The sequence below is a fragment of the Marmota monax genome, unplaced genomic scaffold, assembly GCF_021218885.2.
Source record: "Marmota monax isolate L192 unplaced genomic scaffold, Marmota_monax_Labrador192_F-V1.1 WCK01_AAM20220418_F8-fsc00051, whole genome shotgun sequence".
NCBI classification, from domain to species: domain Eukaryota; kingdom Metazoa; phylum Chordata; class Mammalia; order Rodentia; family Sciuridae; genus Marmota; species Marmota monax.
The window spans coordinates 1,120,407-1,140,130 of NW_026695202.1; the positions used below are offsets into that span (position 1 = coordinate 1,120,407).

The 19,724-nt window shown below is 34.4% G+C and overlaps 2 protein-coding genes across 3 annotated transcripts in view; one reads left to right on the forward strand and one right to left on the reverse strand.

Annotated features, from left to right (window-relative positions):
- Nucleotides 1–6,718, reverse strand: part of Nup37 (nucleoporin 37) — a 44,801-nt gene extending 38,083 nt beyond the window's left edge. The window contains exons 1-2 of one of the 2 annotated variants that reach the window (XM_046429661.1): nt 6,637–6,718; nt 4,697–4,917 (exon numbers count right to left, since the gene is read on the reverse strand). In XM_046429661.1, the coding sequence (XP_046285617.1) occupies nt 4,697–4,852 (156 nt within the window). In that variant the 5' untranslated portion in view covers nt 4,853–4,917; nt 6,637–6,718. Of the gene's footprint in view, nt 1–4,696; nt 4,918–6,364; nt 6,597–6,636 lie in introns of those variants that run through there. The other variant, XM_046429662.2, reaches the window with a different exon arrangement.
- A 36-nt stretch (nt 6,719–6,754) lies between these two features.
- The window catches only part of Parpbp (PARP1 binding protein), a 52,129-nt gene continuing 39,159 nt past the window's right edge, over nt 6,755–19,724 (forward strand). The window contains exons 1-2 of the mRNA XM_046429473.2: nt 6,755–6,861; nt 10,958–11,113. Of these exons, the coding sequence (XP_046285429.1) occupies nt 10,961–11,113 (153 nt within the window). The 5' untranslated portion in view covers nt 6,755–6,861; nt 10,958–10,960. The remainder of the gene's footprint in view (nt 6,862–10,957; nt 11,114–19,724) is intronic.

The window sequence follows — 19,724 nt, forward strand, 5'->3', positions numbered from 1 at the left end:
TAGTAGATAGTATACAGGGATCCACTTTATTACTTTTCATTATAACTATTTTTAAATACATATTTTTATGAGCATAAAATACTAAAATTTAAAAATAAATCATTCTTCCATTTAAACCATTACCTGAACTAAATTTTCTAAAGATTAAGGCAAACAATTTTACAAATTTGCCAAAAGAATGTTCAGTACTAAGTAACGCTAGTCATCTTTTATAGAACTATGGGATTATAAAATATCAGAGAAAAATCCAGAGCAGGTGATACTTGATATATAATGGAATATATGTCTGTATAAACAGGATTACCTGAAGGCCAGTTTTAAGAATTCCCTTCAACTTGAACTAAATGTAATGTTTCATAAGTACACTCTAATTGCATCCAAGTAGATGTATTGATTTTCCCCATGGCAGGCTTTGGGATCTTAGCCAAGTCATTTCACAGACTTACTACATATTATCTTTCTCTACATAATTCAGATATCCTTTGAAAATAACTTTAAATTTCAGATGAATTTAGAGTTAATAGCAAAAGCTTTTCTGTAAATGAAAGGAGAAAATAGAAATATACCTATCAAGGAAAGAAACACTCTGCCAAATTTTAGTGCTTTATAACGTGTGTGTATAATAGCTGTATAGCTAACAGTCAGATATGCCAAGACAGCAACCACTAAGCAATTTTAAAATAAGTTTAGGAGACTAATCATAGCTGACTTCATAGTTTGGATTACATATACTTTTCCACACCTGACAAATCAATCTTCTCAGAATGGAGTTTTCAAATAAAAATGCACATTATTTTGCCCCTATAACAATAGTAGTGAAAAATCAGGTCCTTTATTTGTTGAAAATTATACATGGAATCATTAGGTGGTCATGGCTCAATCTCAGGGATTGTATATAGCTTGAGTGTTATGAATTACCAGTGAAACTTTTTTTCCCCTGGCAGCACTGTCATTGAGCCAACAAAAAGGATAGAGTGTGTTTGTGGTATAGGCAGAGATGAATGCTATTTTGGGATCAATCTGAGGTGCAGGCAGTATTGTATAGTCAGGAAATTAACAGACTCTGGAAAACTTGCTATAATAGAAATGATTATACAAGGCTCCAAAAATTTGAGGTTGAGACATCAGCCATGTTGATGAAAGGGCTCTTCTACGGGTTTAAAATGCATTAGCCCACACCTATTTAATGCCAAACACAGAATTTCAGTTAGACAAGACTGTGAAGTTTATCTAGTTTGTTTCTTTAATGCTTTAATCTCTAGTAGAACTTCTGAAAAAGTTTGCACTTACTTCCCATGAGTTTAAACTTACACTGAAATTTGTCTTTAAATATATTATCTCCTCTGAATCATAATATATTGCTGAGAACTGAAGGTTATGGTTATAAATATTACTGTCAACTTATAGAGGAAGATAAGAGAACTATGCTGTCTGATATTGTAGCCACTAGCCACATGACCTAAAGCACTTGAAATGTGGCTAGTTCAATTTGAGACATGTACACTTTATAAGATGTAAAATATACTAGATGATTTCAAAGATTATGAAAATAATATATCATTAAAAACTTTCTACTTTTTTCAAACAGATCTCCCTGTATTGCCCAAGGTAGCCTCAAACTCGTCATCTCCTGCCCCAACCTCCCCAGTAGCTGTGATTACATGTACATGCCACCATGTCCAGCCAGCCATTAATTTTTGCACTGATTACATGTGTAATATTCTAGATATAGTGGGTAAAAAATGTTAAAGTTTAATTTCACCTGTTTTTGAAGTTTTTAGATGACTACAATATTTAAATTGATATTTGTGCTCATATTATATTCCTACTGGATAGTACTGAATTAGCTCCCTTTGACAGTTTACTCATTGCACTGATTCATGGTGAATACACAGATGACTAAAAACTCTTAATTCACAATTCTCCCTTTCAGATCTAACAGTCTATCATTTTAAGACTTTATATTCAATTTTATCTTGCTCAACTGGGCCCATAGATCCAATCTATTAAATAACATTTGGATCTAAACACAACCTGACATATAACAGGTGCTCAATAAATGAAGTCTATTATCCACAGCATTAAGGTATCCTTCTCAGCTTCATGTGCCACATAAAAACAATGTGCTTGCCTAAATCAATGTTCTCATTCAAGTCCAACTAGATACCTTAATTCATTAATGAAGACTCTATGAATAGACTTAGAAACTTTCATGCTTCTTTTGTCCTTTATACATAGGGCTTCTATTGCACTGTTTTATATTTACATATCTCCTTGAGGGCAGGGTCTTTGCTTTTGTATTTTCCTGGCAACTACTATGCACTTCATGAATATTTGACAATTGCATGACACCAGTCAATAGTACTATATCATTCCACTCACATTTCTATCATACTCAAAATGACAGCTTTAGGTTCTGAAAACTGTTCCACTGAAATTAAAAAATCAGTATTTTCCAAATAGTCTTATAATAAGAATTGCCTTTCTGATAGGAATGTCAAAATCTCTCAATGCAACATTCTTTGCATAGTTTTCTCTTAAGAGTTCATACCCCATTTGAATCAAATATATGATCAGGATCATTATATTGTCTTGAGCAACTAAAAAAAAGACAAGAGGCATGAAATTTGAGTGCTATTAAACCTGAAGGTTCTAGGATGAGAGACTAGGAATGTTTAGTAGATTTAACAAGATAAAAAAAATAACTTCAAAGACATTAATTTATTCTGAATCCTCAAGGCCAAACTAATGGAACTCAATTCTCTTTCAGAACTGTTTTATCTACCTTCCTGAACAGAAGCACAGGAAAAGAAAAAAAAGTATAAGAATAGGGTCTAGATCCTATTTTTTTCATTTCCTAATCATGCAAATCCCTGAACTTTTCTGAAGCAGACTATAAATTCTAAAAGAAAAGGAACTGGTTTGTTTAATTGCATTTGTAATGCCTGGCTTAGAATATGTGATCACTATATGCTAAAATAATACAAAATCTAATTTTTCCCTAGGTAATTTGGAGATAAGATCTACATTGCCAACTCCCAGGTCTGAGAATCATTCAAGACAATGCATGTCATTATAAACCATAATGGAATAATACAAATGCTTTCACTTGTTCTCTTTTCTCACTGAGTCATTTTACCCACTTCTACCCATTATCTCTGTCTTTCCTTTTTCCTAATTTGTTCTCCCTTCTTGACTTTCTCCCACAACATGTTTTAACTGATCATAAGCTAGAGATAAACATTTTTCAAAGTCTGTGTTTACATTTACTAATGTTAAAATAATGAAGCAGGAAGTTTGTTTCACCTGTAGGGGGCTGTTTTATTCTATTAGTGGACTACATGAGAGAAATTATTTCTCCTTGGTCTTTTTCAAAAGTATGTTACATTATCTAATTATATGACTTTTTATCATCTTAATCCAGCATTCCATCTGAAATTAGGTCAAGGGGCATATGTAACCTAAAAGTTACAAACTCCTACCCCTACCTAATAAGACAATGTGGGGTAGCCTAAGAGTTCTCATGTTTTACTCAAATAACAACTAAAACCTTAAATATATACATCCCTTTAGGATAAATATGAATGCATCCTAATTTTGTATAACTTTACACATTTATTGTACTATAAAGTGCTAAATTGCATTCTGATGTCAAAACTGTTCAAGATATGAAACTTGTCTCTTAAGTGAAAGAGGAAATAATGTTTATAACATCACTTTAATAATAGTTATTTTAAACCTTTGAAAATTGGGGACTGCCAAACTACCTCATTGATTAATTCTAATTTGAGAAATATAGTTCTGTGAATAATATCCCGATCAACAAAGGATTAGCCATAGATTCCAGATGGCTAAAGCTTCAATTTTTTAGGCTCTTACATACAGTAGCTTTCCCGTAAGAAAACACTGTGTGTGCTCACCACAAAGCAATCTTACTTTGGTGTTAAATATGGGGCTACAACTATCACAACTACCATTATCAATGATAATTAAAACATACACAGATTACAATGTGCCAGATGGCATCTAGAAATTTTATACACACTAACTCATCATATCCTCAAAAAGTCCTTTTGAGCATTATATTCTAATGATTATAGGAGAGGCTAAGTACTTGCTCAAAACTGTGCAGTTGTTCAGAGGTACAGCCAAGCAGAAGTAAAATACCCAGGTATTTTGGCTCCAGAATTTATGCTCTTTAAGGGCTATGCTGACCCGCCTGCTCACTTAAATACGATCCCATATCTCATATACTTTAGATGTATATTTTAAATGTAAAAAGTGAGAACAAATTAATAGGAAAACTGAATATCATGAAAGTTGTAAATTCTCCTGGAAGACTTTTTAAGCTCTCAATATGACCTTATTTCCTATGTAAAAGCAGAATATAGAAAAACTGTAATTAACTGGATTTGAATTTTTTCTGTACATACCAATATTCAGTTACTCATAGCCTTTAATTACCACAATATTTCATTTCTAATCATAGGCAAAAAAGGAACTTCATACTCTATGTTTTCATTTATATAATGTTTGCACAAATCTCAAGCATATATTACTGGGAATATCCTTCTCTGTGGGTCTTCATATCATTTTTTTTGGACTAAAATTCAATATACTTCCAAAGTTTAACTTTGTATAAATTTCTTATCAGTGAAATATTTTCACTATCATTCACTGTAGTTTGTGCACTAACCTGAAATGTACATGTGCCAATAACCACATAATTATTGCCACCATATGCAATTAGATTTCCTGAATCCCCACTGTCAAAGGGATTAAATTCTACCACATGTACATAATCGTCGCAATCCACAGTGTAGGCAGCATTTCTTGTGGGATCTTGCTTCATCTTGTATGTCAAAACTGGAGCAGTTGTAGAAATAGAATAGATTTCTACTGCACAATGTCGCGAAACTGTGGATTATAGCACAGACATAATTAGAAGTGGTCAGTGTTGGTCATTTAACAGATGATTCAAAATAAGGTTTGGTATTGAATTGTCAAAGGCAGATCCCCAAAAGCATTTAGAGTACTTATAAAGGGACAGAAGATACAGGGAAAAAACCCCTCACTTTAACTATTTATAATTAAGCACTGTTCTACAGCTTTCCTCTTCACCACATTCATGATACCCACGTATATAACATCATAAAATTGTGTCTAATTAATTAAAGATACACTGAGTACTTAAAGAAGGAATCATCTTATGGCTTGGGGACATAGCTCAGTTGGTAGAGTGCTTATCTCATATGCACAAGGCCCTGGGTTGGATCAAAAAAAAAGGAATCATCTTAAAAGAAAGTATATTCATAAGAAATTAATAATAGTTCAAATTTATGAAACAGTATTTGTAGGTACCTGTTTAGCATTTTACTGGCATACCCCTAATATTCGCACTAACCTAAAAACAGGTAATACCTGTTGATCCCATTTTAAAAACCAAGGCATGGAGGCTTTAGGTGGTTAATTTGTTAAGCTCATAAACAAAAGCCAGGACTTGAAAGATTTTATTGTGTTGGGCAGTGGTGCTAGAGGAAACAAAACAAACAAACAAAAGATGGCCTCTTTCCTTGAAGGAAATCACCAACAAGGATAGTTATGACTAGGTGTGAAAAGTGCCATAATATAAGCTGATATAAAATACAGATCCTAGAGGATCTAGAGGGCCAACATGTGTGACTGATTTACAAAACTGGGCACAAAACCTCAACTAACCTGTCAAGGCTTAGAGTGCACTCTGAAAACATCATTCCCGCATGAGAATTATGAAGTTTAAAGACCTAAAATATATATTTTTTAGAAAACATAAGACAAAAGAGCTGGAGTTGCAGCTCAGTGGCAGAGCACTTGCCTAGCACGTATGAGACACTGGGTTTGATCCTCAGCACCACATAAAAATAAAAGTATTATGTCCATCTATAACACACACTCACACACACACAAAGAACTGTTCTGAAAACAGCTGGACTCGGCAATGAAAACAAATATCTGGGGGCCAGGGTTGTGGCTCAGTGGTACAGTGCTTTAGCATGCGTGAGGCACTGGGTTCCATCCCCCCCCCACCCCCCCCCCCCCGCACTACGCTAATAATAATAATAATAATAATAATAATAATAATAATAATGGCATTGTGTCCATCTACAACTAAAAAAAATTTAAAAAACAAAAGAAAAAACAAGTGTCTGAGTCTGTACTGAGAATGAGATAAGTCTTACCCCTCAGGGAGCTTATATACTAATAACCTTAATGAATGCGGATCCAGGACTGGACACGTGTTAAGGGTAACCAGCAGGTGAGAAGTCCTCCAATGCAGAGAGAGATGCTAGTGCCAGAGTTTGGAGGTCGAGACTCGGTACCTCACCTATTGCTCTTGAAAGCCTGGTGCCAACACTCACAGGGCTTCACTGTACCCGAGAGCTGGGACTTGCCCACTCAAGTCACAGAGTGGAAGGGCAGATGAAGAGGGAAGGAACAAGATAACTCCCAAGCCTCTCCCAGAGCCAGGTGTGTCCCGTGACAACCCGCCTCCCTGAGCCCGAGATCAAAGGGAAGAGCTCCTGGGGGACAGGGTTGGAGCCCGGGGGGACCCGAAGCGACCGGCGAGGCCCCCTGGATCGCCCGCGCGCTACGCACCGGAGAAGGCGGGGAAGCGACCTGGAGGGAGCTGGTCTCAGCTGCGGGCTGCAGCGGCGCGCGTGCCTCTGCTTCCGGGTCGAAGGGCGAGCGCAGCGATTGGTTCCCGAGCCCTCCCGCGATATTTGAAATGTAACCAGCAACTACTTGAGCAGCGCTGCATCTGTAGTGGTGAGGGGCCTTACCTCCCTGAGATTTGCACCTCCGGGGTCTTCTCTGAGCTAAGTGAGTCTCGCTTTCTCCTTGCCGCCATTCCTACTTTGCGTGACGATTCAAAATGCGGCTTGTCTGAGCGTTTCGGTGATAGCACAGTGCTAAGTGACCACCTGGGGTTTTGTGTAGTGGCTTTCTCTAAAGACTATTGGGTCAACACGCATTGGACAGAGTTCACAGTATTTTGTGCTGGAGCTGAAATATCCCGAGGGATCCTGCAGATTGGAAGATTGAGGTTCATGGAGGCTTGCTTAAAGTCCATTAGAAAGGCAGGAAATCAGGATTCTAGTTCTAGGATGTAGGCGGACTCCAATTCCACAATTCCCCTCTTCCTTTGTTATTATTTGCACCCAAGGAACATTTAGGACCTGCCTTCTGATAATAACAGCATCAACTGCCATTTTTATTTAGTAGTACCTACTAAATGCTCAGCATTAAGTGGGTTGTATAATTTTTTCATTAATGCCTAATCATTTTATTAGGTAGAAATTATCTTACCCTTTCTGCAGATGCTCATAAGAGATTTTAAATACCCCAAAGCGTAGAACTAACCAATAAGGGGTCTGGGTGTGAATTCTGCTGTATCTGAATCCAAAGTATATTTCTATCAACCATCTCACTTTGCCTCCCAGTGAGAATTTTCTGTTTCATGTATATATATCTATATATATCTATATCTATCTATCTATCTATCTATATATATATATTTTTTTTTTTTTTGCTTCAGTGCACCTTGGAGTAGACTTTTTAAAAACAAGTGTTTATTTCTAAGGCCACATTCTAAGGCTCTTTTTGTACAGTGTAGCCTGCGAAGTGCTTGCACATAAAGTCTCTCATTGACTCCTCTCATTGACAACTGGCTGGAAGGTAAGTTGAAAAATTAGATTTTCAGTGTTCTGATACCTCTACTGGGCAGCCAGGTGTAAAGCTTATTAACTAGGTTCACACAGCCACTGGAAGAGCTACTAGAAGAACAGGAACTAGATCAGAGGTTGGCAAACCATTTGCACTTCCTGTTCTTGTACAGTTGGCTTCTGAACTAAGAGTGGACTTTACATGTTTAAATAGTTGGGAGAAAAAAAATGAATATTTTGTGATATGTGCAAATTATATGAAAACACAAATTTCAGTGTCCACAAATAAAATTTTATTGGATCACAGCTCTGCTCATTTGTTTATATTTTGTCCACGACTATTTTCATACTATAAGGTAAAGTAGTTATGACACAGATGATATGGCCTGCATGTCTTAAATGTTTACTATTTGTTCTCTCCAAAAAATTTGCTGACCCCTAGATGAGACTCTTGGTTGGTGTTCTGTCACCATTAGTGTTTTTCCCCCCTTCTTCTTATCCTTCTTCTCTCTTTTGGTGTTTTGGAACTGAGAATTTAGCCCAGTGGTGCTTCCAGCTCTTATCCTCATTTTGCGACAGAGACTTGCTAAATTTGTGGAGGCTGGCTTGAACTTGCAATCCTTCTACCTTAGCCTCAGGAGTTTCTGGGATTGCAGGTGTATACCACTGTGCCCGATGTAATGTTGTTTCAATTTTAACTCAAAATAACCTACAGCCAGGCAGGGTGGCACATGCCTATCATCCCAGCAGTTCCAGAGGCTGAGGCAGGAAGATTGCAAGTTCAAGTACTGGAAATGGAGCTCAGTGTAAAGTTCCCCTGGTTTCAATCCCCAGTACCAAAAACAAAAACAAGCAAAAATGACTTAGAATCTCATAATGTGTGATAATAGGTTATGTGCTTTTTTATGTGCCAGGCACTGTTCCAAAAGCTTTGTGTGTATTTATGTCATTTTCTCATTGCTCTCACAAAACCCTACAACATAGGAACTATTTTTACTTTCAGTTCAAGGAAACTGAGGCAGGACAAGTGATATAAGTTGGCCAAGATCCCATAACTAGTAAGTGGGTGGAGCCAGGATTCAGAATGATCTAATTCTAGATGAGTTTTCACTTACAGGAATCTCAACTCATAGTATCTTTAAAAAAAATACCAGTAAGGAATCTGCTGAAATTTTATTTCAAGTAAACTGATAATATCACTGCTGCTGATGCTTTACTTACTTCTTCATATTCTTCTTTTTAAGAGATGGAGGTGATATTTTGAATAGAAATATAACTTAGCTATGTGTGGTCTGCTACCTGTGTTTTTAAATAGTATCACAGATTATGTCTGTAATTTAAATTATTATTTTGCAGATGGCATATGCCCTTTTTCTTCATTGTACAAGCCTTAGGTACCTAGTAAACATCTGGGATTCTGTTTATGCTTCATAAGAACAAAAGGATAACAGAGGAGTCAGTAAATAGGATGTGTATGGAAAATACCACATGTGAAGATTGTGTTGGAGACTTGGGTAGTTAAAAGAAAATGGGAAAAAAACTTAGCAGGCATATTTGTAAACTCAGAGAAAGGAATTGGCTGCCTTGTGTATATAAAACATTGGCACGACATCAGGTTATTTTGAAGGGCTTTTGTCAGCATGAGAAGAAGTTATGAAATATAGTGATTTAAGAGTCCAGCTTATGGACTTAGAAATCTATATTTATGCCTGTTTGACCATTTACTAGCTAAGTGACATGTGCATTATTTTCTTCAGGTGTGAAATGAGGATAATAATAGGCTTTACCTTGATATGGTACTTTTAGGAGTTGAGTGGGGTAATCAATATTAAACTTTTGAAAAGTATCTGACACCACATAATTCCTAAATGTTAGCTCTTTCATTGGTTGTCTATTGCTGTGGCAACATACCACCTCAAAATTTGTGACTGTAAAATAACAACCTTTTTTTTAATGGTTCTGTAGGTCAGCAGTTTGGTACTATACTCAGCTAGGTCATTCTCCTGCTGGTCTTGCCTGAGATCACTCATGTTGCTGACATTCATCTGGCAGGTTGACTGAGGCTAGGTAGTGTAAGGACACCTCCCTCATTCACCTGTGAGTTGGTGTAAGTTTCACATGGAGTGCTGTGGTTCTCTTTCATGTGTCCATTTCAGGAGGCTAGCATGAACTTTTTAATACAGCAGTCTCAGGGCCACAATATAGTGAGAGTTGAAGGCCTTGTGTTGGGAGGTCCTCAAGACCCAGAATGGATGATTTGTTAGGAGGATTCGGAGTACTCAGCATATAGTCGTAGTCATGGATATAATTTATTACAGCAAAAGGATACAAAACAACAGTGCAAAGGAAAAAGGAATATGGGGCAAAGTCCAGGGAGACCAGGTATAAGCTTCTAAAGGTCCTCTTCTCGTAGAGTCACACAGGAATCAACCAGAAACAGGTGACAACACACATGAAATGTGTCTACTGGGGAAGACTTATTAGAGACTTAGTGCCAGGTTTTTTTTTTTTGTTATTGTTTTGTTGTTTTGTTTTTTAATTGGGGGCTGAGCACATAGGTGTGCTCTGTCTGAATTCCAGACTCAGAAGGAGACCAAATGTTCGGCATAAACTATATTATTTGTACAAATAGTTTAGCACAGTGAACTACTTTTATTGGAAACCCTCCTGAAATCTAAGTTCCCAGAATCTAGCTGCCAATGTTAGCAGTCATTCTTGATGCATTAACTCTTCTGTACTTCCTAAGGCCTTGTCTTCGAATTCCCATATGTCATTCTCATCACATGCTATTGGTAAAATTAAGTCACAAGACTGACCCAGATTCAAAGGGTTGAAAAAATAGACCACCACTTTTGGAACAATATAGAGATGGGAGGAAATTGGCTCCCCCTCCCCTTAAACTACCATCTATCTCAAAATAAATATTTTAAAAATACAGCTTTAATTAGTTATGTCTGCGTCTTTAATTATAAGTCTGCAGAATTCATGTTTTTTTTGTGAATTTTCAGAATTGAAGGTTGAATTTTGTTATTTCAAAAGATTTGGCTTAAGAAAACTAAAGTAGAGGAAAATATGATTGAGCAGAAATTGTATTATTCTGTTTTCCTGAATTTAATTAACAACAATCTTGGTAAATATGAAATAATCTCTCATTTACTACCCTCCCCCTTCTAATTGTGCTTGCTTACACATGTTAAATGTTAATTTCCAATTAAAATAAGGCACTTTAACATTGTATTCTGTCCTACTTTAAGGGAATGGCTGTGCTTAATCAGAAGTCTGTCTTGGACATGATTAAAGCATTTAGAAGGAACTGGCATGTTCTTTGTGATTCTGAAAGAACTACTCTGTGTGGCGCAGACTCCATGCTCTTGGCATTGCAGCTTTCCATGGCAGAGAACAATAAACAGGTTAGTGAACTATATTTAGGTTTACTCTTCTATTTTTTTCTAAATAAAAATAAGGCTTTTTATTTGCTGCCCATTTAAAAAAAAAAAAATATATATATATATATATACACACACACACACATATTTTAGTCATAGACACAATACCTCTATTTATTTACTTTTATGTGGTGCTGAGGATAGATAGAAACCAGTTTTTCACATGTGCTAGGCAAGTGCTCTACCACTGAGCTACAACCCCAGCCCAGTTGGTGCCTATCTGAATAAACTTAAGCTTATGTCCATCAATTTCTTTGCAACGTTTGCCCCTTCTATGATGGTATCATATATTAAAAATGCTGCTGCATATCTGTGTCAAAATATTTCAATTGCTTTTGAAATAATTTGTTTCAAAATTGAGACCTTCATATGTACAATTTGACATAGGACATGCACATTTAATATTTCATGGGAGGTCTTCAGATAAACATGCAACTATTATGATTATTATGGTTAAATTTATTCCTGTTTAATAAGTGTTCCTTGGTTCCCTAAAAGAAGTTCTAGATGACACATATACTTTTTATTTAAACATAATTATAGTTTCAAACTCTGTGGTATGCATTAATTATTCCAAAAACAGATTGTAAAGACTAATAATTTGTGAAGACTTTCAAACAATACTGACCTTTTGTGCTCTAATCCTAGAAATTCAGATTATCCTAATCTGCATTGAAGCGCTGGAAAACTGCCTTTTAAAATCTCCCTTAAATGATTTTTTTATAGACAGCTTGGGCCAAACTAAGGGGCCGTAGGTGTTCATAGGCGAGAAGGAATAATGTAGGCTAGAGCAGTTAAGGAAAAACTTCTTGATTTTAGGTAGATTTTGGAGAAAGGAAGGGAAGGTTTTAGAGGAAGGATGTATTTCATAGCATAATAATTTTTAATAATGAAATAAACTAGAAATAATCTAAATGTACATTGTTTGTAGGTTCTTTTTATGTAGATTTGTAAACCATTAATGGAATGCTGTGCAATCATTAAAAAGCTTGGGTAGGCATACATTTATTGGGTTGGAAAAATATATATATATTGCTAATAAAACAGGTAGCATGGTGTTATAGTTAAGAATAAGGGCTCTGGGAGTCAGTCTTGGTTCACAGTCCATTTTTAGCCTTTTGATAGACCTTAAGCATATCTCAATTAAAAAAAATTAAAAAAATTTTTTTTAGTTGTTGATGGACCTTTATTTTACTTATTTTTATGTGGTGCTGAGGATTGAATCCAGTGCCTCACACATGCTAGGCAAGCGCTCTACCACTGTGCTACAACTCTAGCCCTTAAAAATTTTTTAATAGACAAAAATCGTATATATTTATCCTGAATAATATATTGTTTTAAAAGATATATACATTATGAAATGATTAAATAGAGCCAATTATCATACATATTACCATACAGGCTTATAATTTTTGTGATAACACTTAAAATCTGTTATTTTATTAATTTTCAAGGATACAAAGTATTCTCAGTCAGCATGTTATACAGTTGATCTCTTAGGCTTATTCTTCCTATCTAACTGAAATTTTGTATCCTTTGACCAATATCTCCCTAATTCAGTTCCCATCTGGCTCCGGCTAACTCTCATTCTACTCTCTACTTCTATAAGTTCAAGTTTGTTACATTCCATAAGTAAGTGAATCTTTGCAGAATTTGTCTTTCTGTGCTTAGTTTACTTCATTAGGATAGTATCCTCCAGATTCAACCTGTTGTCACAAATGACAGAAATTCCATCTTTTGAAAGATTGATGGTATTCTATTGTGAATATATACAAAATTTTCTTTTTCTATTCATCCATTGATGGACATTTAAATTGATTTCATACTTTAGCTATTGTGGGTAATGTTTCAAGGGAACACAAGAGTGCAGTTACCTGTTTTACAAACTGAATTCAGTTCCTTTGGATACACACCCAATGAAGGGTTTGCTAGATCATATGGTAGTTCTAATTTTAATATTTTGAGGAACCTCCATACTATTTTCCATAATGACAGTACTAATTTACACTCTGAGCAACAGAGCCTGAGGGTTCCCCTTTGTCTACATCTTCTCAAACACTTTTTATATGTCATCTTTTTAATAGTAGCCATTCTGATAGTGTGAGGTGATACCTCATTGTGGGTTTAATTCGCAATTCTCTAATAATTTACTCATTCAGAGCATATTTTGATTTTTCTTGGACATTTATATATCTTCTTTTGAAAAATGTCTATTCAAATTCTTTAATTATTTTTAATGGAATTATGTTTTATAATATTGAATTGTTTGAGTTCCTTATGTGTTTTAGATATTAACTCATTATTAATGTTTGTTTTGCAAACAGTTTCTTCCATTCTGTTTTTTTTTTTTTAAACTCTTTTGTTATATTATCCCTGCAGAAGTTTTTTAGTTTGAAGTAGTCTCATTTGCCTATTTTTGCTTTTGTTGCTTGTATGTTTAGGTTCTTACAAAAAAAAGTCATTGCCCACACCAGGTGATGGAGCTTTTCCCTGTGTTTTTTCCTAGTTGTTTTACATTTCAGGTCTTACATGTAAATCTTCAACCCATTTTGAGTTGATTTTTTAAAATGATCTGAGATGAAGGTCTGTTTTAGTTTTCTGCATGTGAATATTTAATTTTCCCAACACTGTTTATTCATTCTTTCCCTGTCATGTGTTCTTGGCATCATTGCTGAAAGGCAATTGACTATAAATGTGTGGATTTATTTCTGGGTGCTTGCTCTATTCTCTTGCATTATCATGTGACTGTTTTTAAACCAATACCATATTGTTTTGATTACTATACTTTTGTAGTAAATTTTGAAATTAGATAGTATGATGCCTCCAGTTTGTTCTTTTTGCTTAAGATTGCTTTGGCTATTCAGAGTCTTTTGTAGTTATATATATATATATACATTTTAATATTTTCTCTGTTTTTGTGAAAAATGCCATTAGAATTTGATAGGGATTGCATTGAATGTGTAGGTCAATTTGGGTAGTATGCACATTTTTAACAATATTCTAATTCATGGACATGGGATTATTTTCCATTTATTTCTGTCTTCAGTTTCTTTTATCAACATTTTATAGTTTCAATGAACAGATATTTAATAAATTAACTTCTAAGTATTTTTATTATTTTTGTAGCTATTTTCTTTATTTTTGGATAGTGCACTGTTAGTATAGAAACATTACAGATTTCTGTACATTTTTTTTATTTTATATTCTTCCACCTTACTGAATTCATTTATTAATTCTGACAATTTTTTTGTGGAGTCTTCAGGGTTTTCTGTATATTAGATTATGTCATCTCCAAACAGAGACAATTTAACATTTTCCTTTGTAATTTGAATGCCTTTTATTTTTCTCTTGCTAAATGGCTCCAGCTGGGATTTATAGTTCCACAATGAATAGAAGTGGTGCAAATGAGCATCCTTATCTTATTCCTGATCTTAGAAGGAAAGATACTTTTTCATGATTGAGTATGATGTTAACTGTGGGGTTGTCATATATGATCTTAAATGTGTTCATATATATTCTTCTAGACTTAATTTATTCAGAGTTTTTTATCATGACAGGCTGTTTTGTTTTGTCAAATGATTTTTTTTTTAAAAAAATCTTGAGATGACCATATCATTTTTGTCCTTCATTCTGTTAATCAGGTGTATCATGTTTATAGATTTGCATGTGTTGAAACATCCTTACATCATTCAGATAAATCCCACTTGTCCATGGCAAATGATCCTTTTAACGTGCTGTTGAATTTGGTTTATTAGTATTTGGTTGAGGTTTTTTTGCATCTATTGTTCATCAGGAAGATATTTGCCTGCAGTTTTCTTTTCTCATCATATCTCTTTCTGGCTTTCATATCAGGACTCTTAATGTGCATTTGGAACTATTCCTCTTATTTAATTTTTTGGAAAAGTTTTTAAGTACCCATGGAACATTATCCAGGATAGTTCCTGTGTTAGGCTACAAATAGTCTTAATAAATCTAAGATTGAAACATCAAGTATGTTTTCTGATCACAATGGTATAAAACTAGAAATCAATAATAGAATTTTGGAAAATTCACAAACCATTGGAATGAAAAAAATAAACTGAACAACCACAGGGTCAAAGAAATTACAAGGGAAGTTTTAAAATATCTTCCAACAAACAAAAATGGAAACATAACAAAAAAATTCTGGGAAGGAGCCAAAGTAGTTCTAAGTGGGAAGTTTATAGCAATAAATATTTACATCAAAAAAGAAAATATCTCAAATAGACAGCCTAATGTACCTCAAATAACTAGACAATGAAGAACAAACTAAGCCCAAAGTTAGCAAAAGGAAGGAAATAATAAAGAATGGAGCAGAAATACTTGAGATAAAGACTAGAAAAACAACAGAAAAGATCAATGAAACTTAAGAGTTTGGCTTTTTAAAAAGATAAAATCAACAAACATTTAGCTAGACTAAGAATAAAAGAAATCATAAATGAAAGAGGAGACCTTACAAGTGATAATACAGAAGTATAAATGATCATTCCAAGCCCTGAACAGACTAATATGAACAATATACAACTGTGTAACCTAGAAGAAATACTCAGATGCCTTGATATATGCTGAATCATGATGAAATAGAAAATCTGAACAGACCAAATGACATGAAGATTGAATCCTGTAATAAAAAGTCTCCCATTAAAGAAAGGCCCCAAACCTCATGGCTTCACTGTGAATACTCCCAAACATTGAAAGAACTAATTTCAACCCTTCTCCATCTCTTCCAGAACACTGTAGAAAACATACTTCCAAACTTACTTTATGAGACTAGGACTTTTCTTAAATTCTCTGTTCATGTCTTTGGCTTATGACACCATTAAGTTGGTTTATCTTTGTATTGTTTGAAAGATTCTGAACATATTTTATATACTTTCCTTGTTTTACACTTTGTTCATGTTTTGTGGAGGCAAAATTTTACCTCTGCCCTTCTAGAGTTTTTCCACTGGACCTAAGAATTAAATTGGCAGAAGACAGATCAATAGGGTAAGTGCACACAGATTTATTTAATACAAGTCTTAATGTGACATGGGAGTCTTCATAAGGAAATGAAAACCCAAAAGAAAGTTTAAGTTGAACATTTATGTGTGGAATTTGACAGAGACTAATAAAATGAAAATGTGACATGGCAAAGAGATTGAGCCAGGTAGTTAATTGGATAGAGAAGAGGCTAGGAAGGTGGGGTTATTTAAAGAGACCTGTTCAGATTTCTCTTGGCCTCAACTTCCTGTGCTTGATGGTAAGAATGTTACTTTCCTTCTGGAATAGAGAGGACTTTTTAACATGGTGATTTAATCTGCTGTAAGAAACATTGGGAAGTTGAGAGTGATCTTCTTGCATCTGCTCTTTATTAGTGCTTTTAGCCCAAGTTTTCAATATTCCAGAGCAGCATAATTTATAGTGCCATATCTTTATTCCCTGAGTAGCTTCCAGTGGCCTTCATTTGATCTACTTGAATTGAATGCATTTCACCAGCATTTATATTGGAAATCTGTTGGTTCTTAGTCTGGTATGATCAAGTGCTCCTTTGCTGCTCCATTACCATCTCCACATCAATTCCTAAAACTAGTGCACTTCATTTGTTTCCTTAAATTGTCTTCCCATTCATATTCTTATTCTTAATAGTAGATACCATTGTTCACTGGTCACTGAAAGAGACACCCAACACCCAAGGGTTATCCCATAGTCCCTTTCCTTTGTTCCCCATTGCAACCCATATCCAAGTCTTGCCAATTTGACTCCCAATTTAAAATTAAAGTGTCTGTCTTTAATAATCTGAAGAAATGACACCAAGGTAAGTAAGAGATTCTGAAGATATTATATAAATAGAACAGTATAGCAGGAGTTAAACCTTGGTGGCCATTTACTAGAAAATAGAGACATTAAGGTGATGAAGTATCAGTATTATATATGATTGAAGGCTGTTTTTCTGGAATCAGAACATATTCAAATCCTCTCATTTTAAAAGGATGAACATATTTTATCAACAAGCTAAGTAAAATATACTCTGAAGACGTTTAGATGTCATAATAAAAATCTTGATAATATTGAAATATTCAACCAAAGACAGTTTTTATTCAGGGCGTGTGTATGTAAGCAGTAGTTCAGTGTCTTTTTCTGCTTGCTAATTTGCTGCTTGCCAATTCACTTAATTCACTGTGAAAGTTCAGATTCTAGGTGGGGAAGAGGAGAGGTGAGTCGTGACTGAACTTTTCACAGTTCACAATTGTGTATGCAGTGGTGTTGTTTTGCAGTTCAGTTTTATTTAGCTCTATGGACACATCAGCGCCGGCACCCTCAACTGTGCTCAGACTTCCAAGCACTCAGCAGTATAAAGCAACACACACGCCCCTACATAATACCGTATGGTAATAGTAGGGTAAAGTGGGTTATATATATATCCTTTACCTATATGTTTTATCCTTTGAATTCTTTTTACTTAAGTTCTCTTAAGTTTGAAAGCATGAGTCCTATAGTGTAGTCCTTACAACTGAATTTTATTACAACTAAACTCTTGAATACCTAGTAGAATTGTTAGTCTGTCATGTCATGCTTGTTTTATTAACTGCTTAAATGGAAGAAAAAGTATGTTACAATAATCTTTGGGTTTTATATTTTTCACATTCTTTTTGAGGGGGAATTTTTTTGGCTTGACTCATGACTCCAAAAGCTTTATGTTGCTAAAAAGGTAACCTATAGATTCATTGAGGAATGAATTTATATAACTTCATTAGTTGGCAAATAGTATTGTGGTCTTTTCTTTCTTTGGAAATGATTTCCTAGTTTGAATCTGTCTGGCAATTACGTTATATAGAATATTTTTCACCTTATATGCTCTTACTAAGAAGGTTTCAAATGTTTCATTTTGTGCAATAGACAAAGGTATCAGTTTTATTACTTCATGGAAAGCAATCTCAGCATCTATGGTAGACTTGTCACATTTGAAAATGACCTAATAGTGACCCAAGAAATGAGAAGAAAGAAGTTTTAAAATTTTATTGCATTTATGTACCACCCTTCTCCCAACAATTATTTTACTTAGAGCAGGAAAAGAGAAAGGAAATTGACATTTTTTATTCTACCATTTATCAGGTATTATTTCATTTGTACAATCTCATTTTTTAACCAAGGAAACTGGTCATACTATGGTTTAATGCTTTTTACTAGCAAGCAAGGTCAATAACCAAGGTCACACAATTAATTAATGCTCTTTAGTAGACCTGCTATCTTTCATACTAAGAACAAAAGTTTCATAATTCAAAAATGTAAATTTTATTTACAATTTTGAATATTATAAAGTAACTGATATAATATATAATCAGAGTACAAGTGCTCTGAAAAATGTGTAACTCTTGCTTTGCTCATTTGATTCTTATGAAATACAATCCTTAGATCCATCAGAGAATTAAAGAATCGAACATTTTGAACTTCCTTCATATATTAGCCAGCTGGCGTGTTCTCCTACCAAAACATTTTCTGATTTGACCACAGACTCTCTCAATCAGTTGTTACTGGTTTGAAAAATAGAATATGCTGTCATGGTGGGCACCTGATCATGAAAACTGATATCTGGAGTGCATTTTTATTTGGATTTAAAATGTTTTTACCGTCCCAGTATAAACACTGTTAATCTAGTCAAAACCTTTTCTCACAAGATTGGAGCTTTCATGGTTTTATTTTAACTGGTTGTATTCAACAGAGTGTGAATAAATTGTACATTTACATTAGGCAAAAATATTAATTGATTTTAAACATGAAGAGTGTCATACCAACAAAAGTTTTAGAAATTTTTGAGATAAAATAAGTGAGTTTTGAAACTCTAAATATCTGGATTTATTTAATTTAATACCACTTGGAAATCTTCTGGACTGTAAGCTTTCTGGAATTGGGAATTTAAGTAACCAATTTTTGATGCAGTGCTGGGAAATTACAAATCTGTCTTATGTTTGGGTTTGAGAATTACTGATTTGTTTTGGTTGTTCATTGAACTAGCTTCATACACAATAGTGAATTTTCATATTCCTGGTGTAATAGGTTCCTATCCTAAGAACAACAGGATGATTTTCTTAGTCGTCTCCAGATGGAAAAGTAGAGTTAATTATTTTAAGACAGCTTTGGACACCTTGTCATAAATTTGGATAGTAAGTAGCAAATGTGACTGATTATCAAAAAAGATATGAAGATAAAGATTTCAATGCATCAAATATATAGAAAATGTGGGTTGGGTGTGTTGATTTCTTTTTATTATTCTTCATTGTATAAAGATGGTGTTAACAATTTAGTTTCAGTGAATTATGCAGTTCTTAATTATCCTCCCATCTTCAAATGGGTTTAGTGGAAAGGGCTTGGTATTGGCAGAAACTACTAATATATTAAGGGAACATAACAATTGAAGGTAGCACATATTACATTTTACAAAACCACATATGAATACTGAAACATATTTGGTACTCATGCTACGTTGGAAAGAAACAAATTTTTACTGAATGAAAGCTGGCATTTTTTAGTCGTCAGTGTTATTAGTATGTAGAGTATTAATGTGGGAAAAGAATGCATG